Raw genomic sequence first — 25,461 nt, 5'->3', positions numbered from 1 at the left:
TCTGTTACTGTGAATAGTTAAGTGAGTAGAAGATGAACTGATCTCTAAAAGTTATAAAGTTAAAGATGAAACATTCTTTTCAACATTTTAAGCAAGATTAGTGTATTATTTGTGTTTTGTACAATATTAGAGTGAAAAAAGGAAAGGAGCACCATACAAAAGTATGGGCGCCCCAAGACATTTGAGCCCTCAGATAACTTTTACCAAGGTCTCAGACCTTAATTAGCTTGTTAGGGCTATGGCTTGTTCATAGTCATTGTTAGGAAAGACCAGGTGATGCAAATTTTAAAGCTTTATAAATACTCTGACTCCTCAAACTTTGACCCAACAATCAGCAGCCATGGGCTCCTCTATGCAGCTGCCTAGCACTCTGAAGATTAAAATAAATGATGCCCACAAAGCAGAAGGCTATAAGAAGATAGCAAAGCGTTTTCAGGTAGCTGCTTCCTCAGTTTGTAAAGACCTTCAGGAAGATTTAACAAACTCTGGAGTGCTGGTGCACTGTTCTACTGTGCAGCGACACCTGCACAAATATGACCTTCAGGGAAGAGTCATCAGAAGAAAACCTTTCCTGCGTCCTCACCACAAAATTCAGCGTCAGAAGTTTGCAAAGGAACATCTAAACAAGCCTAAACAACAGGAATTCTGCAGATGCTGGAAATTCAAGCAACACACATCAAAGTTACTGGTGAAAGCAGCAGGCCAAGCAGCATCTGTAGGAAGAGGTGCAGCCGACGTTTCAGGCCGAGACCCTTTGTCAGGACTAACTGAAGGAAGAGTGAGTAAGGGATTTGAAAGTTGGAGGGGGAGATCCAAAATGATAGGAGAAGACAGGAAAGGGAGGGATAGAGCCAAGAGCTGGACAGGTGATTGACAAAAGGGGATACCAGAGGATCATGGGACAGGAGGTCTGGGAAGAAAGACAAGGTGGCGGGGGGACCCAGAGGATGGGCAAGAGGTATATTCAGAGGGACAGAGGGAGAAAAAGGAGAGTGAGAGAAAGAATGTGTGCATAAAAATGAGTAACAGATGGGGTACGAGGGGGAGGTGGGGCCTTAGCGGAAGTTAGAGAAGTCGATGTTCATGCCATCAGGTTGGAGGCTACCCAGATGGAATATAAGGTGTTGTTCCTCCAACCTGAGTGTGGCTTCATCTTTACAGTAGAGGAGGCCGTGGATAGACATGTCAGAATGGGAATGGGATGTGGAATTAAAATGTGTGGCCACTGGGAGATCCTGCTTTCTCTGGCGGACAGAGCGTAGATGTTCAGCAAAGCGGTCTCCCAGTCTGCGTCGGGTCTCGCCAATATATAAAAGGCCACATCGGGAGCACCGGATGCAGTATATCACCCCAGTCGACTCACAGGTGAAGTGTTGCCTCACCTGGAAGGACTGTTTGGGGCCCTGAATGGTGGTAAGGGAGGAAGTGCAAGGGCATGTGTAGCACTTGTTCCGCTTACACGGATAAGTGCCAGGAGGGAGATCAGTGGGGAGGGATGGGGGGGACAAATGGACAAGGGAGTTGTGTAGGGAGTGATCCCTGCGGAATGCAGAGAGAGGGGAGGAGAGAAAGATGTGCTTAGTGGTGGGATCCCGTTGGAGGTGGCGGAAGTTACGGAGAATAATATGTTGGACCCGGAGGCTGGTGGGGTGGTAGGTGAGGACCAGGGGAACCCTATTCCTAGTTGGGTGACAGGAGGATGGAGTGAGAGCAGACGTACGTGAAATGGGGGAGATGCGTTTAAGAGCAGAGTTGATAGTGGAGGAAGGGAAGCCCCTTTCTTTAAAAAAGGAAGGCATCTCCCTCGTCCTAGAATGAAAAGCCTCATCCTGAGAGCAGATGCGGCGGAGACGGAGGAATTTCGAGAAGGGGATGGCGTTTTTGCAAGAGACAGGGTGAGAAGAGGAATAGTCCAGATAGCTGTGAGAGTCAGTAGGCTTATAGTAGACATCAGTGGATAAGCTGTCTCCAGAGACAGAGACAGAAAGATCTAGAAAGGGGAGGGAGGTGTCGGAAATGGACCAGGTAAACTTGAGGGCAGGGTGAAAGTTGGAGGCAAAGTTAATAAAGTCAACAAGTTCTGCATGCGTGCTGGAAGCAGCGCCAATGCAGTCGTCGATGTAGCGAAGGAAAAGTGGGGGACAGATACCAGAATAGGCACAGAACATAGATTGTTCCACAAACCCAACAAAAAGGCAGGCATAGCTAAGACCCATACGGGTGCCCATAGCTACACCTTTAGTTTGGAGGAAGTGGGAGGAGCCAAAGGAGAAATTATTAAAAGTAAGGACTAATTCCGCTAGATGGAGCAGAGTGGTGGTAGAGGGGAACTGATTAGGTCTGGAATCCAAAAAGAAGCGTAGAGCTTTGAGACCTTCCTGATGGGGGATGGAAGTATATAAGGACTGGACATCCATGGTGAAAATAAAGCGGTGGGGGCCAGGGAACTTAAAATCATTGAAAAGTTTAAGAGCGTGAGAAGTGTCACGAACATAGTCTAAACAAGCCTGATGCATTTTGGAAACAAGTTCTGTGGACTGATGAAGTTAAAATAGAACTTTTTGGCCACAATGAGCAAAAGTATGTTTGGAGAAAAAAGGGTGCAGAATTTCATGAAAAGAACACGTCTCCATCTGTTAAGGATGGGGGTAGATCGATTATGCTTTGGGTTTGTGTTGCAGCTATTGGCATGGGGAACATTTCACTGGTAGAGGGAAGAATGAATTCAATTTAATACCAGCAAATTCTGGAAGCAAACATGACACCGTCTGTAAAAGAGCTGAAGATGAAAAGAGGATGGCATCTACAACAGGATAATGATCCTAAACACGCCTCAAAATCCACAATGGACTACTTCAAGAGGTGCAAGCTGAAGGTTTTGCTATGGACCTCACAGTCCCCCGACCAAAACTTCATTGAAAATCTGTGGATAGACCTCAAAAGAGCAGTACATGCAAGATGGCCCAAGAATCTCACAGAACTAGAAGTCTTTTGCAAGGAAGAATGGGTGAAAATCCACCAAACAAGAATTGAAAGACTCTTAGTTGGCTACAGAAAGCGTTTACAAGCTGTGATACTTGCCAAAGGGGGTGTTACTAAGTACTGACCATGCAGGGTGCCCAAACTTTTGCTTCAGGCCCTTTTCCTTTTTTGTTATTTTGAAACTGTAAAAGATGGAAATAAAAATGTAATCTTGCTTGAAATATTAAAGAAATGTGTCATCTTTAACTTTATGCCTATTGAAAATCAGGTCATCTTTTACTCGCTTAGCTATTGACAGTAACAGAAATTTTGACCAGTGGTGCCCAAACTTTTGCATACCACTGTACACTACGTTTACTGCTCTACCTTCATCAATGTGTTTAGTCACATCCTCAAAAAATTCAACACTCATAACACGCTGGAGAAACTCAACAAGTCGGGCAGCATCCGTGGAAATGATGAGTCGACATTTCCGGCCGGAACCCTTCATCAGGACTGAAGAGGGAAAGGGCAGAGGCCCTATAAAGAAGGTGGAGGAGGGTTGGAAGTAGAAAGCTGGTAGGTTCAGTTGAAAAACCAGTAATTTGAAAGACAAAGGGGTGGGGGAGGGGAAGTAGGGAGATGATAGGCAGCTGGGGAGGGGGCAGAGTGAAATAGGGATAGAGGAAGGGAGGGGGAGGGAATTACCGGAAGTTGGAGAATTCTAAGTTCATACCAAGGGGCTGGAGACTACCTGGACGGTATATGAGGTGTTGCTCCTCCAACCTGAGCTTAGCCTCATCATGGCAGTAGAGGAGGCCATGTATGGACATATCTGAATGGGAATGGGAAGCAGAGTTGAAGTGGGTGGCTACTGGGAGATCCTGTCTGTTGTGGCAGACGGAGCGGAGGTGCTCGATGAAGCGGTCCCTCAATTTGCATCGGGTTTCACCGATGTAGAAGAGGCCGCACTGGGAGCACCGGATGCAATAGATGACCCCAACAGACTCACAAGTGAAGTGTTACCTCACCTGGAAGGACTGTATGGGGCCCTGAATGGTGGCAAGAGAGGAGGTGTCGGGACAGGTGTAGCACTTACGCTTACAGGGATAAGTGCCGGGTGGGAGATCCGTGGGGAGGGATGTGTGGATAAGGGAGTCGCGGAGGGACGTGTGGATAAGGGAGTCACGGAGGGACCGATCCCTGCGGAAAGCAGAGAGGGGTGGAGAGGGAAAGATGTGCGTAGTGGTGGGGTCCTGTTGAAGGCGGTGGAAGTTGTGGAGGATAATGTGCTGGATCCGGGGGCTGGTGGAGTGGTAGGTGAGGACAAGGGGAACTCTGTCCCTGTTGTGGTGGCAGGAGGATAGGGTGAGGGCCGAAGTGCGGGAAATGGAGGAGATGCGGGTGAGGGCATCATTGATGACAGCAGAAGGGAAACCACGATCCTAAAGAAAGAGGACATTTGAGATGTCCTGGAATGGAAAGTCTCATCCTGGGAGCAGATGTGGTGGAGACGGAGGAACTTGGAATAGGGAATGGCATTTTTGCATGTGGCGGGGTGGGAAGAGGTATAGTCAAGGTAGTTATGAGAGTCAGTGGGCTTGTAGAAGACGTCAGCGGACAGTCTGTCTCCAGAGATGGAGACCGAGAAATCGAGAAAGGGGAGAGAAGTGTCTGAGATAGACCAAGTGAATTTGAGGGCTGGGTGGAAGTTTGAAGTAAGGTCGATGAAATTGACGAGCTCAGCATGGATGCAGGAAGCAGCACCAATGTAGTCGTCAATGTACCGAAGGAAAATTTGGGGAGCAGTACCAGAAAAGGTTTGGAGCACAGACTGTTCCACATAACCAACAAAGAGGCAGGCATAGCTGGGGCCCATGCGAGTTCCCATAGCTACACCCTCAGTCTGAAGAAAGTGGAAAGAGCCAAAAGAGAAGTTATTAAGTGTGAGAACCAGTTCCGCCAACGGGAGGAGGGTAGTGGTGGTGGGGAACTGGTGAGGTCTATTATCCAGGAAGTAGCAGAGGGCTTTGAGGCCTTTTTGATGGGGAATGGAGATGTATAAGGATTGTACATCCATAGTAAAAATGAAGCCGGGGAACTGGAAGTTATTGAAGAGGTGGACGGCATGGGATGTATCCTGGATGTAGGTGGGGAGGGACTGAACTATGGGTGACAAAATGGAGTCCAGGTAGGCAGATACAAGTTCGGTGGGACAGGAGCAGCAGGAACTATGGGTCTACCGGGACAGTCAAGCTTGTGTATCTTGGGGAGGAGGTAAAACCGAGCGGCACGAGCTTAGTGGCTGAGGATGGTTATGGTGCGGGAAACAATGGTCTGATGTTTTTGGTGGGGTCCTGTTCCAGGGGTAAGTTACTGATCCCAGCATCTGCAGATTATTTTGTGTTCTCAAAAAATTCAATTCAGGCTCGTAAGGCACAACCTGTCTTTTACAAAGCCATGCCACCTAATCCTAATCATATTATGCCTCTCCAAATGTTCATAAATCCTGCCTCTCAGGATCTTATCCATCAACTTACCAACCACTGAAGTAAGACTCACTGGTCTCTAATTTCCTAGGCTACCTCTATTCCCTTTCTTGAATAATGGAACAACATCTGCAACCCTCCAATCTTCCGTAACCTCTCCCGTTCCCATTGATAATGCAAAGATCATTTTCAGAGGCTCAGCAATCTCCTCCCTTGCCTCCCACAGTAGCCTGGGGTACATCTCGTCCGGTCTTGGTGACTTATCCAACTTGATGCTTTCCAAAAGCTCCAGCACATCCTCTTCCTTAATACCGACATGCTCAAGCTTTTCAGTCCGCTGTGCATCATCCCTAAAATTGCCAAGATCCTTTTCTGTAGTGAATACTGAAGCAAAGTATTCATTAAGTACCTCTGCTAGCTCCTCCGGTTCGATAAACACTTTTCCACTGTCACACTTGATTGGTCCTATTCTCTCATGTTTTATCCTCTTGCTCTTCACATACTTGTAGAATACCTTGGGGTTTTCCTTGATTCTGCTTGCCAAGTCTTTCTCATGGCCTCTTCTGGCTCTCCTAATTTCATTCTTACGTTCCTTCCTGCTAGCCTTATAATCTTCTAGATGTCTATCATTACCTAGTTTTTTGAACCTTTTGTAAGCTCTTTTCTTCTTGACAAGATTTACAACAGCCTTTGTACACCATAATTCCTGTACCCTACTATCCTTTCCCTGTTTCACTGGAACATACCTATGCAGAACTCCATGCAAATGTCCCCTGAACATTTGCCACATTTCTTCCGTACATTTCTCTGAGAACATCTGTTTCCAATTTATGCTTCCAACTTCCTGCCTGATAACCTCATATTTCCCCTTACTCCAATTAAATGCTTTCCTAACTTGTCTGGTCCTCTCCCTCTCCAATACTATGGTAAAGGAGATAGAATTGTGATTACTATCTTCAAAATGCTCTCCTACTGAGTGATCTGACACCTGACCAGGTTCATTTCCCAATACCAGATCAAGTACATCCTCACCTCTTGTAGGCTTATCTGCATATTGTGTCAAGAAACCTTCCTGAACACACCTAACAAACTCCACCCCATCTAAACCCCTTGCTCTAGGGAGATGCCAATCAATATTTGGGAAATTAAAATCTCCCACCACACCACGACAACCCTGTTATTATTACACCTTTCCAGAACCTGTCTCCCAGTATGCTCTTCGATGTCCCTGTTACTATTGGGTGGTCTATAAAAAAACACCCAGTAGAGTTACTCACCCCTTCCACTCACAGAGACTCCGTAGACAATCCCTCCATGGTGTCCACCTTTTCTACAGCCATGACACTACCTCTGATCAACAGTGCCACGCCCCCACCTCTTTTGCCTCCCTCCCTGTCCTTTCTGAAACATCGAAAGCCTGGCACTTGAAGTAACCATTCCTGTCCCTGAACCATCCAAGTCTCTGTAATGGCCACAACATCATAGCTCCAAGTACTGACCCATGCTCTAAGCTCATCCGCTGAGTTCATAATACTCTTTGCATTAAAATAGACACATCTCAAACTATCGGTCTGAGCGTATCTCTTCTCTATCACCTGCCTATCCTCCCTCTCTCACTGTCTCCAAGCTTTCTCTATTTGTGAGCCAACCGCCCTTTCCTCCGTCCCTTCAGTTCAGTTCCCACCTCTCAGCAATTCTCCCCAACAGCCTTAGCAAAGCTCCCTGCCAAGATATTGGTCCCCCTTGTATTCAAGTACAACCTGTCCTTTTTGTACAGGTCAGGCCTGCCCCAAAAGAGGTCCAAATGATCCAGAAATCCGAATCCCTGCCCCATGCTCCAAACCCAGAGTCACACATTTATCCTCCACCTCACTCTATTCCTATACTCACTGTCGCGTGGCACAGGCATTAATCCCGAGATTACTACCTTTGAGGTTCTGCTTCTCAACTTCCTTCCTAACTCTTTGTAGTCTGTTTTTAGGACCTCCTCCCTTTTCCTACCTATGTCATTGATACCAATATGTACCATGACCTCTGGCTGTTCACCTTCCCACTTCAGGATATCGTGGACGCGATCAGAAACATCCTGGACCCTGGCACCTGGGAGGCAAACGACCATAAGTGTTTCTTTCCTACGTCCGCAGAGTCACCTGTCTGACCCCCCTGACTACAGAGTCCCCTATTACTGCTACCTGCTTCCTCTCCCTCCCCTTCTGAGCCACAGGGCCAGACTCTGTGCCAGAGGCGCGGCCACTGTTGCTTCCTCCAGGTAGGCCGTTCCCCCCAACAGTACTCAAACAGGAGTACTTATTGTTAAGGGGGACAGCCACAGGGTTACCCTCTAGTAGCTGACTCTTGCCCTTCCTGCTCCTGCTTGTTATCCACTTATCTGTCTCCCGAAGCCCCGGTGTGACTACTTGCCTGTAGCTCCTCTCTAACACCTCCTCACTTTCCCTAACAGTCAAGCTTTCAAACCGAGACCCTTTTATAGGACCCTTGTATTTGTATACCTTTTTAACTATTTCCAGGAAACATCAGATATTTGGGATAGCTGCTTAATTGGGCCAAAATATACTGAATCCACTGTATAAAGCAGTGTTATGTCCCAAATAAGCAAAGAGAATTCCAGCTATTTTCTTGATTCATCTTCGTTCTTTAAGAGTTATCCCAAATAAGTGGCTGCCCTGATTAGCTGATGGCCCAATTAACTAGAATTCACCATATTTACATTCCTTAAAAATCACTTTGAAAGAGTTGATGCTATTCCCAAATGTGGTTGAAGAAAAGTTCATGGCATATAAGAACATGGGAAATAGGAGCAGGAGTAGGTCATCCAGCCCATCGAGCCCGCTCCGCCATTCAATAAGATCATGGCTGATCTGTCCATAAACTCAGCTCCATCTACCTGCCTTTTCCCCATAACCCTTAATTCCCCTTCTATGTAAACATCTATCTAACTGTATCTTAAGTATATTTAGTGGAGGCCTCAAATGCTTTCCAGGACAGAGAATTCCACAGATTTACCACTCTCTGGGAAAAATAGTTTCTTCTCATCTCCCCTGAATCTTGAGTTCTAGTTTCACCTACCAATGGAAACAACTTTCCTACTTCTATCTTATCTATCCCTTTCAAAATTTTGTATATTTCTATAAGATCCCCTCTCATTCTTCTGAATTCCAGAGCGTATAGTCCCAGGTGACTCAATCTCTCCTCATAGGTTAACCGCTTCATCCCTGGAGAACCTCCAAAGCCAGTATATCCTTCCTCAAGTATGGAGACCAGAACTGCATACAGTACTCCAGGTGCGGACTCACCAGTACTCTGTATAGTTGCAGCATGACCTCCCTGCTCTTGAATTCAATCCCTCTAGCAATGAAGGCCAGAATTCCACTTGCTTTCTTAATAACCTGTTGTACCTGCAAGCTAACTTTTTGTGATTCATGAACAAGCACTCCCAAATCCCTCTGCACAACAGCATGCTGCAATCTTTCACTATTTAAATAATAATCTGCTCTTCTATTATTCCTTCCAAAGTGGATGATCTCACGTTTACCAATGTTGTATTCCATCTGCCAGACCTTGGCCCACTCACTTAACCTATCTGTATCCCTCTGCAGACTCTCCACATCTTCTGTACAATTTGCTTTTCCACTCAGTTTAGTGTCATAGCAAATTTTGCTATGCTACGCTCAGTCCCCTCTTCCAAATCATCAATATAAATGGTAAACAGCTGGGGGCCCAGCACCAACCCCTGTGGCACCCCACTCACCATTGACTGCCTACTGGAGAAACACCCATTTATACCAACTCTCTGCCTTCTATTGGTTAACCAATCCACTATCCATGCCAATACAACCCTCCGACTCCATGTATCCGTATCTTATTTAAGTCTCTTGTGCGGCACCTTATTGAACGCCTTCTGGAAGTCCAAGTATACAACATCCACCTGTTCCCCTCTATCCACAGCACTCATTATGTCCTCAAAAAACTCCAGTAAGTTTGTCAAACAGGACCTGCCCTTTCTGAATCCATGCTGCGTCTGTCTCATGGAACCACTCCTTTCTAAAAGTTTCGTTATTTCTTCCTTAATGACAGCTTCAAACATTAAATCTACAAGAGTGGACTGAAAATCCATATAGATAAATTCATTAACTTGCAGCATTTGATGGCTAGGAGAATATTCTTAGCACAAAGAATTGAAAATGAGCAGCTACAGATTTCTGGTGTTAACACTGATAACCAACGTGTATTAGTCTCTTAGACTGGTTGCATATTACCAAATATCAGCAGAATACTAATGCTGGAACCAGCAGTTCAACAGTTGATATTTAGACCCACTTAGGAAGAACAGCCAATGTAAGCGTCAGCAAGCTGTAGAGGTGCAGACTTCCTACAAGGGAAGTTAATAGGACTAAATACTGGAAGTAACATTATCTGAAGTAACTGAATTAATTCAAAAGGTACACTATACATTCACTGCACTATACATTTTTACAACCCATTTTTAAACACCTGTACAAAGAATATTTTACTTCAATTGTCAATGGTTCAGATTATTTCTACTGATGTTATTTTCAGCAAATTTCAAAGTTCCTCAGAGCCAGTTTTATCCAACCCAATATTAACTGGGAATGAAATTAGAAATATTTCCTTTTGAATTTTATTCCACTTTAGACTATTAAAGAAGAGAAGATTATACCTGAGAGCAAAAACCGCTTACATAACAATGACAGAAAGCAATAGTTCAGTGCTTATCTAGTGGTATAGTGGTATCAGTCTCAGATACAATATTAGATCTGCTTCATTAATCGATCTTATCCTAAGTGTCAGCAGGCAATACCATTGGCTTAAACTCCATTTTTCAAAAGGGAGGCATAAAATTTGTCAGCATTTTCACTTAAGATGCATATCCAGTGGCCCATTGTTGTAAATGAGTATTGGCATCAGAAATGCTATCCTGACTCTAGAATCCTCCTTTTTTAATGCAACATTGAAGGAATGCTTGAAGATATTCAACCAAGTGAATGTAAAAGATCAGCATGCACTTCTGGCCAAATGTTACCACTCAGCATTCACTACCAACCAATTCAATAGACACTCCATTGCTGTTCATGTGTACAAACTGGCTGCTACTCAGTAAAGGTGACTGGACTCTAAAAGTTTCCTTGATTTCACATTTCTCCTTTCTGAGGTTGATGAACAAATGCTTCCAGCCTCAGACACATGCCACCACTGGCAAAGGAGTAACATGTACAAACATGTCATATAAACCTACTGACCTGGGTAGCATTTGAAAATCATCTGATTTAATTTTTTACCAGAAGAGCCAATCCAACCCCTCTGCCCCCTATAATCGAGTTATGACCTACTGAAGGCTACCTTAAGAGCGAATAAAAAACTATTCCAACTGAAGTTACAGATGGAATGGGATGCATGCTAGCTCTGGCAGGGTTTGCAGGTCGTTACTTTGTACAATACAAAACCTAACAACATGAATGGATTCACTCTCAGATGAGCTCAACACCTTTTATGCATGCTTTGAAAGGGAGAATAAAACTAACCAATGAAAATCCCTGCAGCATCGGTTGACCCTGTGATGTCAGTCTTGGAGGTTGATATCAGAACATCTTTCAAGAGGATGAACTCTCTCTGAAGTCAGGCCCTTTAGTCTCCCATTGTGGCAGTGGGAGGTTTCCATCTGCTTCAAAAGGGCAACAATCATACCAGTGCCAAAGGAGAGCAACGATTATTGTCAAGTTGCACTTACATCTAATGTGATGAAATGCTTTGAGGGGTTGGTCATGGCCAGAATCAAATTCTGCCTAAGCAAGTACCTGAACCTGCTGTGATTTGCCAAGGCCACAGCAGGTTAACAGAGGATACAATTTCATAGGCTCTCTACTTGTCTTTGGATCATCTGGACAATAACAACATCTGCATCAGGGTTCTGTTTACTGATTACAGCTCAGCATTCAACACAATCACACAAGCTCCAAAACCTGGACCTCTGTACCTCCCTTTGCAACTGGATCCTTGACTTCCTCATTGGGAGACCACAGTTGGTGCAGTTCAGAAATACCATCTCCTCCTTGCTGGGAATCAATACTGGCACACCTCAAGGATATGTGCTTAGTCCACTGCTCTACTCTCCCCACACCCAGAACTGGGTGGTCAGGAACAGCTCAAACACCATCTATAAATTTGCTTATGACACAACTACTGTCGGCAGAACTACTGTGATGCAGAGGTGCAGAGGACTGATATCGATCAGCTGGATGAATGCTGTAGCAACAACCTCGCACTCAATATCAGTGAGACCAAGGAACTTTTTGTGGACTTCAAGAAGTCCTCATCGAGGGATCGGCAGTGAAAAGGACAAGCAGTTACAAATTCCTGGGTGTCAACATCTCGGAAGATCCATCCTGGTGTTAACATATTGATGCAATTACAAAGAATATATGACAGCAACTATACTTCATTAGGAGTTTGAGGAGACTTGGTATGTCATCTAAGACTTTCACAAATTTCTTTGGAGGTAACGTGGAGAAAATTACAACTGGTTACACCACTGTCTGGTATGGCCAGCTCCATAACGGTATGAGCCTCCCCAGTACTGAGGACAGTTTCAAAAGATGATGCCTCAAAAAGGCGACATCCATCATTATGGACCTCCATCACCCAGGATGTGCCCTCTTTTCACTTCTACCATCAAGGAGGAGAATCAAGTGCCTGAAGGCACACATGCAAAGTTTCAGGATCAGCTTCTTCCCCTCCACCATCAGATTTCTGAATGGACAATGAACCCATGTACACTACCTCACTATTTTTTGCTCTCTTTTTGCACTACTTATTCAAATATAAATATATAGGTATTTTATTGTAATTTATTATTATTGCGTATTGCTGTCACAAAACAATAATTTTCACAACATACTGTATGCCAGTGATATTAAATCTGATTCTGATTCGCATTCTGCCCACCTGCCTGTCTTTTCAATAGGATGTGTTTCCTTAGAATGATTCTTTGAAAAATTCAATCAAATTAGTCATACAGGATCCACAGTATTCTCCCTAGCTTTCTCATCAATCTGCTTTTCTATGTTCTATAATATCTTTTCCTACCTTCTTTAATACTTTTCCTTGACAGGAGCTGAGCATTCATCTTCTCTACATGCATATATACTGGATTTTAAACAATTTCTGCTCAGTCATGAGACCCCAAAATCTTAATGCAATATGTACTGCATCATTTCCAGATGCTTTTGTCCAATCAGTTATTTCTTCTTTGTGATCTGAAGACAGCACCTACGAGTATTCTGTTTACCTTAGCACGGCATCATTGCTGAGCCAAATGTCTTCACCCAGTGCCCAAATGTGTCTCTTCCTTTTCACGGGCAGTTCCTCAGAATGGAAGATGATTTATTTCTACTCCAGTTCAGAGGAATGCTAAATGCCTATGTATCAATTCTTTTAACATGTTTTTTTAAACAGGAAAGTGAAATGCATGTTTTTTATCTATCCACCAAAAATTTCCTGAAATTTGGACAATTTTATCCTTTAAACTTTAAAGGAAGTAGTTCAGAACATTAGAGTCAGAGTTATAGATCACTACAACTCAGAAACAGGCCCTTTGGGGTGGCAACCTTGTTATTTCTTTAGCATTTGTTTTTTTTTTAACAAGGCTGAGTTGCTAGCTTGATGTTCAAACCAGCACGGATAGAAAGTGTGCAAGGAGCTGGCTGGGTTCAAACCTGTGACCACTTGCCTTGAAACCCAGTGCGGATGCCACTACACCACGGTGCTAGACTATTAATCTGCCTAGTCCCAGCAACCTGCATCGGTAGCCCTCCATGCCCCTCCCACTGTAGCATGGGTAATATTACAGGAACACAAATCATAAAAACTCTGGGATAGAAATTTGACGCTGCTAACCAATTCTCCATTCGGTCTGGTACCTCATTGTAAATTAGATTCCTTGGAATGCACATCCGCTATCACCTGAGAAACTCAGTATCCCAAATGGAGCATCCCGAATTCTGCATCTGCTTCATCATACAGAATGCCTACTATCAGTTATAACATCAACTATCTTGTCTCCTTCAAGCTGAAAAGTGCATAGGAAAGGGAATCATGACTGTTTTCCCATTTAAGTCTAAATACTTAAGCTGATTTTAACACAGTTGTTGCCCCCAGCTGCGATCAGTTTAATATATGCAAGCAATATCTTCTACCATATATTCAGTTACCACCAGGAGGAGCCCTACTCTTCTAACTTTACTTATGATATCTTTCACTTTGAGTGCCTCTTGCACTGTATTAGTTTTGACAAAAAAACAATTTACTTTTCAAGGGATTGTATTATGTAGTAAATAAATACTCAAATAAGTATATTTGTTGAAGCTACTTTTTGTTGTGCATTTACACAGTGTTTAAACAAAACATTAAGGAAACCTTTAACGGAAATATAAGGGTTTATTATTTGGGCCAATAATATAGGAGTATAACCTGTCATAATGCAAAATTGAAGAAAACTGTGTCCTGTAGTCCATATTCATAAAACATAGAACATAGAACATTACAGCACATTACAGGCCCTTCAGCCCACAATGTTGTGCTGATCATATAACCTACTCTAGAAACTGCCTAGGATCACCCTATCGCATAGCCCTCTGTTTTTCTAAGCTCCATGTACCTATCTAAGAGTCTCTTAAAAGACCCTATTGTATCTGCCTCCGCCACCATCGCCAGCAGTGTATTCCATACACCCACCACTCTCTATGTGAAAAGCTTACCCCTGACATCTCCTCTGTACCTACTTCCAAGCACCTTAAGACTATGCCCCCTCATGTTAGCCATTTCAGCCCTGGAAAAAAGCCTCTGGCTATCCACACGATCAATGCCTCTCATCATTTTATACACCTCTATCAGGTTACCTCTCATCCTCCATTGCTCCAAGGAGGAAGGGCCAAGTTCACTCAACATATTCGCATAAGGCACGCTCTCCAATTCAGGCAACATCCTTGCAAATCTCCTCTGCACTCCTTCTACAAACATCTGTATATTATTCACATCCTTCCTGTTGTGAGGTGACCAGAAATGAACACAGTACTTCAAGTGGGGTCTGACCAAGGTCTTGTATAGCTGTAACATTATCTCACAGCTTTTGAAGTCAATCTGTCTTCAAATCTGACCTACCAAAATGAACCACTTCACATTTATCTGGGTTAAACTCCACCTGCCCTTCTCAGTCCAGTTCTGCATCCTATTGATGTCCTGCTGTAACCTCTGACAACTCTCCAGACAATCAACACCAACTTTTGTGTCATCAGCAAACCTACTAACCCACCCTCCTACTTCTTCATCTAGGTCATTTATAAAAATCACAAAGAAGAGGGGTCCTAGAACTGATCCCTGCAGAACACCACTGGTCACCAACCTCCATGCAGAATACGACCCATCCACAACAGCGGTCCCCAACCACCAGGCCGCGGACTACTACCGGGCCGCAAAGCATGTGCTACTGGGCTACAAAGCGTGTGTTACCGGGCCGCGAGGAAACAATATGATTTGGCGATATGAGTCAGCTGCACCTTTCCTCATTCCCTGTCACGGCCTCCGTTGAGCTTAAACGCGCGAGGTCATTACCCGCGTGTCATCCATGTCAGCGCGGGAAGATGATCAACTCCTTAAGCTTGCAAATGATGACGGGCTGAAAAGTATGTTTGACATAACATCTCTGCCAGCATTCTGGATCAAAGTCAAGGCTAAATATCCTGAGATAGCCATGAAAGCACTGAAAATGTTGCTTCCATTTCTAACATATCTCTGCAATGAATGCAACGGAAACTAAATTGCGGAATAGACTGGACATAAGGAACAACCTTCGAGTATCGCTGTCTCCCATCACCCCTCAATGGGATTGTCTTGTTGCAGGGAAACAAGCCCAGGGCTCCCACTGATTCAGCGATATTGGTGTGTTGCAATGACTTTATATGTTCATACAGGGAAAATATGTGCTGTGTGTTTAATATCCAAACGTTACTTAAAATGTTATGATGATATTGACTTTTAAGTGACTTATATAACCATATAAAAATTACAGCATGGAAACAGGCCATCTCTGCCCTTCTAGTCCGTGCCGAATGCTACTCTCACCTAGTCCCACCAACCTGCACTCAGCCCATAACCCTCCATTCCTTTCCTGTCCATACACCTACCCAATTTTTCTTTAAATGATAATATCGAACCTGCCTCTACCACTTCTACTGGAAGTTCGTTCAACACTTACTTCAAGCTCCCCTGTCCTCCCCTGATAATGGACTTATCACTATATTCATGCGCGGAAAATATGCGTTGTATGTTTAATATTAAATTCATTAGATAAACCCTTTTAGAAACAAAATTGAGTGTATTAGCCACTTATCACCTATATTCCGGTCACGATTAACACCCGCCCCCCCCCACCTGCACAGAATCGCCAAAAATGATTTGTAGAAAAAAATCGGCACGTACACGCATGCACACTGGTGCCCGCGCAAGGCTTCATGGTCATTGTAGTCTTTCTGGGGTAAACACAATGTATTTGACTGCTACTCTTGTCCGTTGGCAACCCTAACACCCAACCTCCGCCCGCCCGGGTCGGCCGGTCTGCAAAAATATTGTCAAGAATAATCCCGGTCCGCATTGCAAAAAAGGTTGGGGACCCCTGATCTACAACAGCGGTCCCCAACCACCGGGCCGCAGACCGGTACCAGGCCGCAAAGCATGTGCTACTGGTCCATGAGGAAATGATACGAGTCAGCTGCACCTTTCCTCATTCCCTGTCACGCACTGTTGAACTTGAACATAGGGTTGCCAACTGTCCCGTATTTGCCGGGACATCCCGTTTACTGGGCTAAATTGGTTTGTCCCATACGGGACTGCTCTTGTCCTGTATTTCAGCGGTCCCCAACCACTGGGCTGCAGACCGGTACCAGGCCGCAAAGCATGTTCTACTGGTCCATGAGGAAACGATACGAGTCAGCTGCACCTTTCCTCATTCCCTGTCACGCACTGTTGAATTTGAACATAGGGTTGCCAACTGTCCCGTATTTGCCGGGACATCCCGTTTACTGGGCTAAATTGGTTTGTCCCATACGGGACTGCTCTTGTCCTGTATTTCAGCGGTCCCCAACCACTGGGCTGCAGACCAGTACCAGGCCGCAAAGCATGTTCTACTGGTCCATGAGGAAACGATACGAGTCAGCTGCACCTTTCCTCATTCCCTGTCATGCACTGTTGAACTTGAACATAGGGTTGCCAACTGTCCCGTATTTGCCGGGACATCCCGTTTACTGGGCTAAATTGGTTTGTCCCATACGGGACTGCTCTTGTCCTGTATTTCAGCGGTCCCCAACCACTGGGCTGCAGACTGGTACCAGGCTGCAAAGCATGTGTACCGGGAAGTGAGCAAACGATACGAGTCAGCTGCACCTTTCCTCATTCCCTGTCACGTACTGTTGAACTTGAACATACGGTTGGCAACTGTCCCGTATTTGCTGGGACATTCCGTATATTGGGCTAAATTGGTTTGTCCCATACGGGACCGTCCTTGTCCCGTATTTCCCCCGCTAAGGTAGAGCGTTCCTATGAAACATTTCGTGCTGAAATGGCATGAGCAAAGAAGCAATTACTATTAATTTATATGGGAAAAACATTTGAACATTCCCAGACCCAAAAAATAACCTAGCAAATCATACCAACTAACACATAAAACCAAAAATAAATAATACTAACATATAGTAAAAGCAGGAATGATATGATAAATACACAGCCTATATAAAGTAGAAATCATGTATGTACAGTACAGTCGGGAAGATGAAGGCAAAACTAATTTGTGGGGGGGAAAGTCACCACATACACGCATGCGCACACAGGTGCCCATGCAAGGCTTCATGGTCATGGTAGTCTTTCCTGGGGTAAAGTGTCCCGGGATTTGACTGCTACTTTTGTCCCTTATTTGGGAGTGAGAAAGTTGGCAACCCTAACTGTAAAAGACATGTTGAGGTGAGTTTAACCCTATTTGAACACGCACCCCCCACCCCCCCAGGGTCGGCTGGTCCGCAAGAATATTGTCAATATTAAACTGGTCCACAGTGCAAAAAAGGTTGGGGACCCCTGATCTACAAACATCCTTTGTCTTCTGTAAACAAGACAATTCTGGATCCACAAAACAAGATCTCCTTGGATCCTATGCCTCCTTACTTTCTGAAGGAGCCTTGCATGGGGACCCTTATCAAATGCCTTACTGAAATCCATATACACTATATCCACTGCTCTACCTTCATCAATGTGTTTTGTTACATCCTCAAATAATTCAATCAGGTTCATAAGGCAAAACCTTCCCTTGACAAAGCCATGCTGACTATCTCTAATCAGATGCGTCTCTCCAAATGTTCATAAATCCTGCCTCTCAGGATCATTTCCAACAACTTGTCCACCATTGAAGTAAGACTCACTGGTCTATAATTTCCTGGGTTATCTCTACTCCCTTTCTTGAACAAGGGAACAACATTTGCAACCCTCCAATGCTCCAGTACTTCTCCCGTCCCTATTGATGATGCAAAGATCATCGCCAGAGGCTCAGCAATCTCCTCCCTCACTTTCCACAGGAGCCTGGGGTAAATCTCGTCTGATGCTGACGACTTATCTAACTTAATGCTTTTCAAATTCTCCAGCACATCCTCTTCCTTAATGTCTATAAGCTCAAGCGTTTCAGTCCATTGTTTCAGTCCACAATAGTCAAGGTCCTTTTCCCTGGTGAATACTGAAGCAAAGTATTCATTAAGTACCTCCGCTACCTCCTCCGACTCTATGCACACATTTCTACTATCGCACCTGATTGGTCCTATTCTCACACAGTTCATCCTCTTGCTCTTCACATACTTGTACGATGCCTTGGGGTTTTCCTTAATCCTGCTCACCAAGGCCTTCTCATGGCCCCTTCTAGCTCACCTAATTTCATTAAACTCCTTCCAGGCAACCTTGTAATTTTCTAGAACTCTATCAGTACCTATTTTCTTCAACCTTTTGTAAACTTTTCTTCTTAACTAGAGTTTCTACATCCTTTGTACACCATGGTTCTTTTACCCTACCATCCATTCCCTGCCTCAATGGAACATACCTATGCAGAACACCATGTCACATTTCTGCTGTGCATTTCCCTGAGAACATCTGCTCCCAATTTATGCTCCCACGTTCCTGCCTAATAGCATCATATTTCCCCCTACCCCAAGTAAATGTTTTCCCAAATTGTCTGCTCCTAGCCTTCTCCCACGCTATGGTGAAGGAGATAATGTTGTGGTCACTATTTCCAAAATGCTCTCCCACCGAGAGATCTGACACCTGATCAGGTTCATTTCCCAATACCAGATGAAGTACAGTCTCTTCTCTAGTTGGGTCATCTACATATTGCATCAGGAAACCTTCCTGAACACGCCTAACAAACCCATCTCAACCCCTTGCTCTAAGGAGATGCCAGTCAATATTAGGAAAGTTAAAATCTCCCACCACAACAACCCTATTATTACTGCACAGTTCTAGAATCTGCCTACCTATCTGATCCTCGATAACCCTGTTACTAGTGGGTGGGGAGCTTTAAACAACACCCAGTCGAGTTATTGCCCCTTCCTGTTTCTGACTTCCACTCATACTGACTCAGTAGATAATCCCTCCCTGACTTCCTCCTTTTCTGCAGCCACTATCCCTGATTAGCAATGCCACACCCCCACTTCTTTTGCCTCCCTCCCTGTCCTTCTTGAAACATCTAAAGCCTGGCACACTCAGCAGCCGTTCCTGCCCGAAACATCCAAGTCTCTGTAATGGCCATAATGTCATAGTTCCATGTATTCATCCACGCTCTAAGTTCATCCACCTTGTTTATGATACTCCTTGCATTAAAATAGATACATCTCAAACCATCTGGCTGAGTGCATCTTTGCTCTACCATGTGCCTATCCTTCCTCACTAACTCCCTACACGCTGTCTCTACTTGTCCACCAACCACCCCATCCTCTGCCCCTCCACCTTGCTTCCTACCGCTGCAAATCTAGTTTAAACCCTCCCTAATAGCATTTGCAGGCCTTACACCAGGAAATTGGTTCCCCTTGGATTCAAGTGCAACCCATCCTTTTTGTACAGGTCACACCTGTCCCAGAAGAGGTCCCAATGATTCAGAAATCTGAATCCCTCCCCCCTGCTCCAATCCTTCAGCCATGCATTTATCCACCATCTCATTCTATTCCTATACTCACTGTCGTGTGGTACAGGCAGCAATCCCGAGATTACTGCCCTTGAGGTCCTGCTTCTCAGCTTCCTTCCTAACTCCCTGTATTCTGCTTTCAGGACCTCCTCCCTTTTTCTCCCTATGTCATTGGTACCATTATGTAGCATGACCCTAGTCGCTCACCCTCCATTCAGGATATTGTGGACGCGTTCAGGAACATCACAAACCCTGGCACCTGGGATAGGCAAACTACCATCCGTGTTTCTTTCTAGTGCCCACAAAATAGCTATATGTCCCTCTAACTATAGTGTCCCCTATTAATACTGCCATCCAGTTCCATTCCCTACCCTTCTGAGGCACAGGCCAGACTCCTCAGCTCCATTCCCCGCCCTTCTCCCCATAAACTTTGATGCCATGTCCAATCAAGAACCTATCAAGCTCTGCCTTAAATACACCCAACGACCTGGCCTCCACAGTTGCCGGTGGTAATAAATTCTGCAAATTCACCACCCCCTGGCTAAAGAAATTACTCCTCATCTCTGTTTTAAATGTGTGTCCCTCTATCCTGAGGCTGTGCCCTCTCGTCCTAGATTCCCCTACCATGGGAAACATCCTTTCCACATCTACTCTGTCTGGGCCTTTCAACATGCGAAAGCTTTCAATGAGATTCCCCCTCATTCCAGTCAGTACAGACCCAGAGCTATCAAACGTTCCTCATATGATAACCCTTTCATTCCCAGAATCATCATTGTGAACCTCTTCTGAACCCTCTCCAATGTCAGCACATCTTTTCTTAGATGAGGAGCCCAAAACTGTTCACAATACTCAAGGTGAGGCCTCAGCATCACAGCCTTGCTCTTGTATTCTAGACCTCTTGAAATGAATTGCATTTGCCTTCCTCAACATCAATACTACCTGCAAGTTAACTTTTAGGTTGTTCTACACAAGGACTCCCAAGTCCCTTTGCATCTCAAATTTTTGGATTTTCTTTCTGTTTAGAAAATAACCTGCACATTTATTTCTACTACCAAAGTGCATTATCATGCATTTTCCAACATTATATTTCATTTGCCACTCTCACCCATTTTCTAATCTGTCTCAATCCTTCTGCAGCCTACCTCTTTCCTCAACACTATCTCCCCCTCCACCTGTGCTGACTAATCTATGTTAGTTTGCACAATGACATGATCTACTAAGTATAGTTAATGGCAAGAAAAGACTTGCACATTTAATGATTTTTATGAACCTCAGTGCATTGTGGTTGTAATGCAGGAAACATTGTAGTCAATCCACATAATCCAAACTCCTATTGAGTAATAAAATAAATAACCAGATCAAGTGAACATCCCCATGACCATGATGCAACCATTAAATTTTGCATCAATAAATGATAGCTTATACTGTAATACTCAACTAGGTATAAGCAGCAGCCACGCTATAGCTAAGTATATTATTTTTTACATAGCTTGATTTACTTATTTATTTTATTTTTTCTTTCTATATTTTCATGTATTGCGTTGTACTACTGCTGCTATGTTAACAAATTTCACGACACATGCTGGTAAAAATAAACCTGATTCTGAACTCACAGGATAATAGAAAGAAGCATGTAGAAAATTATGGAAGGAATTTTTCTGAGTCAGGCAAAGATCCAGAATTGTTAATGGCTGAAGAAATCTGGAAGGCTCTCAGGGATGTACTAAATAATTATTTAGCATTTAACTTCATACTTGAAGACAATACTGTTCACATTTAGTGACAATGTTAATAATTATCAATCAATGTTTTAGATGGAATTACTAACTTTAAAACTGATAGGGCAACCAGGCTAAATGATATCCACATGGGTGTCCTTGGGAACCTCCTTGTCTGAATTATAACAGCTTAATTCAAGGTGGAACAGCTCATAACATATTTTTTAATACTTCTTGGGGAAGTTTAAACTAGTTTGTCAGGGAGATGGGAATCAGAGTGATAAGGTAGAGGATAGAGCATTTAGTGTGAAGGCAGAGGCAGTGTGTAGATAGACTGTGAGGTATAAGAGGTAGTGGATAGGACATAATTCCAATCAATTGGATGGGTTGAAATTTATCTATTTTAATACATTAAGTATCAGGAACAAGAGTAATGAACTTAGAGCATGGGTCAACATATGAAACTACAACATTTTGGCCATTGCAGAGACTTGGCCATCACAGGGGAAGGAATGGAGGTAAAAGAGATGTGAGAATGGCATGCTAATAAGGGATAGTATCACAGCTGCAGAAACAGAGGACTTTGTGGATAGATCATCTACTCAGTCAGTGTGGGTGGAAGTCAGAATGAGGAAGGGAGCAAACACTCTATTGGATATCTTCTATAGACAGCCCCCCCACCAATAGTAGCAGAGAAACGGAGGAGCAAATTGGGAGGCAGATTTTGGAAAGGCGCAAAGTAACAGAGTTGCTGTCATGATTGATTTCAGCTTTTCTAATATTAATTGGCACCTTGTTAGTGAAAAAGTTTAGTTGGGGTAGAATTTGTTAGGTGTGTCCAGGAAGGATACCTGATAAAATATGTAGACAGGCTGACTAGAGAAGAAGCCATACCGAATCAGGTACTTGGCAATGAACCTGGTCAGGTGACAGATCTCTTGGTAGCTGAGCAGGTTGGAGACAGTGACCACAACTCTGTGACCTTTACCATAACCTTGGACAGAGATAGGAGCAGATTATATGGGAAAGCATTTAATTGGGGGGGTGGAATAGTGAATTATGAAGCCATTAGGCAGGTACTTGGGAGCATAAACTGGGAATAGATGTACTCAGGGAAATACACAATGGAAATATAGAGCTTGTTTAGGGACCACTTTCATGGGGTTCTGGATTAGTTTGTTCAATTCAGTCAGGAAAGTATGGTAGGATGAAAGAACTATGGTTGAGATTGACACTAGATAGAACGTCTTGTCAAGAGGAAGAAAGAAGCATACTTAGGGGTTTAGAGAGCAGGATCAGACAGGGCTCTGAAGAGTTACAAGGTAACCAGGAAGGAGCTTAAGAATGGACTTAGGAGAGCTCGAAGGAAACATGAGAAGGCCTGGGTGAGTAGGAGTAAGGAAATCCCCAAAGAGTTCTACACATACGTGAAGAATAGGATGATGACTAGAGTGTAGGATCAATCAGGGATAAAAGAGGAAACGTGTGCTTGGAGTTGGAGGAGGGAGTGAAGGTCATTAATGAATACTTTATTTCGGTATTCACTAGTGAGAAGAATTTTGATGAATATGAAGACTGTAAAATAGGCTGATGTGTTGGAACATGTTGACGTTAAGAAAGGAGATATGCCAAAACTTTTGAAAATCATTAGGATAGATAAGCTCTCGGGGCCAGATAGGATATATCCCATATTACTGTGGGAAATGAGGGAAGAGGTTGCTGTACCTTTGGCAATGATCTTTGTATTCTCACTGGCTACAGGAATAGTACCAGATAATTAGAGAGTGGCAAATAATATTGCTTTGTTTAAGACTGATAACAGGTATAATCATGGAACTATAGACTTGTGATTTTTACATCAGTGGTGGGCAATTTATTGGAAAAGATTCTTTAAGACAGGATTTATGAGCATTTGGAGAAGCCCAATCTGTTTAGGGATAATCAGCATGGCTTTGTGAGGGGCACTTTGTGCCTCATGAGCCTCAATAAAGTTTTTGAGGAAGTCACAAAACAAATTGATGAAGGTAGAGCAGTGGATGTGCTGTATATGGTTTTTAGAAAGGTACTTGACAAAGTTCCTCATGACAGGTTCATTCAGAAAGTCAGAAGGAATGGCCTCCAGGCAAAGATGGCTGTATGGATTCTGTCCTGGGTCCAATTCATTGATGAAGAAGACATGCCAGTGACTCTACTTAATTAGGTATATAGTGAGATTTAGTACATCCTCAAAGACTCTTGCAAATTTCTACAGATGTACAGTGGAGAGCACTGTGACTGGTTGCATCACCCCCTGCTATGGAGGTTCTAATGTGTAGGATTGAAAGACGTTGCAGAGGATTGTAGACTCAGCCAGTTCCATCACAGCACAACCCTTCCTGCCATCCAGGACACCTTTAGGAGGTGGTGCCTCAAGAAGGTAGCCTCCATCATTAAGGACTGTTACCATCCAGGATATGCCCTCTTCTCATTGCTATCATTGGGAAGGATTAAGACCCACTCTCAATATTTTAGGAACAGCTTTCTCCCCTCCACTACCAGATTTGTGATAGTAACTTTTGACTTGAACTGTAATGCTGCTACAAAACAATAAAATTCATGGCATACTCTATGTCAGTGATAATATACCTAATTCTGATGGTATTTCATGGAATTCAATTATAGAAGAGACAGACCTAGTTTTGGTTGGAGCAGAGATCACTTTGTAAAGAAATTGAATTCTGTATAGAACCTGGATCATTCTTGAGCAGGGGTTCCCAACCTGGGGTCCATGGACCCCTTGGTTAATGGTAGCAGTGCATGGCATAAAAAAAGTTGGGAATCCCTGTTCCAGCGAGTCAGAAAGGAATTTCCCATATACCCCTCTTAAATTTTGCCGAAGAATGTAATTGCTTTTTACTCTCTACCAAAAAATCATCTAATTTTCAGTGATAAATGATACACAATGTTCCACAATGTTATGACAGCGGATGGATGCTCCTTACCTACCCATCTAGCTTATATTCAATGGTTTTTCATAATAATCCTAGCAGTAAACTGATGTAAGGGCAGAAATAAACTAGTAAGTTGTAGGGAAATTACAGGAATAAAATACTATTGGTAATTTGCAATTATTTCTAATTTTTTGCAGATTACACAAAGACAAAACCACGTTATCCCAAACAGATTTTCTTTCTACATCAAATGTTACCTGAATAGAATGTATTGATTTTGGCAAGTTCCTTTTCGCAGAACTGGAAGAATTTCTCTTCAAACCTGGCATAATATCTTTTAACGGTATCTTCATCTGTAACTGTGGATGTAAATAGAAAAATATTACTGATATTCCAGGTTAATTTAGATATTTTAGACCTGACGTGTAAATATTTGCTTAGATTCAACATGCACCTATAAGCAAAATATAAGCTATTGATGAAAGTTGGCTCACATTGTACCTTTTCAACTTTTGTTCAGGTGTAATACAACTGTAATTGTATCATCCTTTTTTACACCGAATCAGATAACATTACTTATTACAGTGTTTTCCTTTTCTACCTTCTAATGGGAAACAATCAATATTTGAAGATGGCACAGCTGAGTTATTTTAACTGCTTTACTTCTCATCAAATTAGAAAAGCTCTATTTAAGTTAGTTATAAAGTCTGCAAATGCTGGAAATCCAAAGCAATGCACACAATCTATTTTCACAGACGTTGCCTGATCTGCTGGGTTCCTCCGGCATTTTGTGTGTGTTATTTGGGTTAGTGCCCAAGTTATTTGCCTAAAATGTTTACTGTGATTCTAAGCACCATGGTCCAATCATATTTCAATGAAGAAAACGCTCATCGTACGCAGAGATTATTTTTGCAACTACAGTTGTAAAATTAACTGGATTCTCCTATGAGCAGAAATACTTTCTCCATAAAATACCTCATCCAGCTTATTCATTATTTGATAGACTTGTCATCTCCAATTTTTCTCTCTAGTGAACTGGTGAAAAGCTGCAAAATGTGGTACACTTTGTCCAGTATTTCACTGTTCTTTTAAGAGTAAAGAAGCAAAACTCTCCACAGTGTGCC

At 43.4% G+C, this 25,461-nt stretch overlaps 1 protein-coding gene across 5 annotated transcripts in view; it reads right to left on the bottom strand.

Annotated features, from left to right (window-relative positions):
* LOC140206139 (xenotropic and polytropic retrovirus receptor 1 homolog) overlaps positions 1 to 25,461 on the bottom strand; it is a 371,957-nt gene that overhangs the window by 178,553 nt on the left and 167,943 nt on the right. For all 5 annotated transcript variants that reach the window (XM_072274355.1, XM_072274359.1, XM_072274357.1 and 2 more), the window contains exon 3: positions 24,595 to 24,696. In XM_072274355.1, the coding sequence (XP_072130456.1) occupies positions 24,595 to 24,696 (102 nt within the window). The remainder of the gene's footprint in view (positions 1 to 24,594; positions 24,697 to 25,461) is intronic.

Source organism: Mobula birostris, chromosome 12, assembly GCF_030028105.1.
Source record: "Mobula birostris isolate sMobBir1 chromosome 12, sMobBir1.hap1, whole genome shotgun sequence".
NCBI classification, from domain to species: Eukaryota; Metazoa; Chordata; class Chondrichthyes; order Myliobatiformes; family Myliobatidae; genus Mobula; species Mobula birostris.
This window is presented reverse-complemented; position numbering and strand designations above follow the sequence as displayed.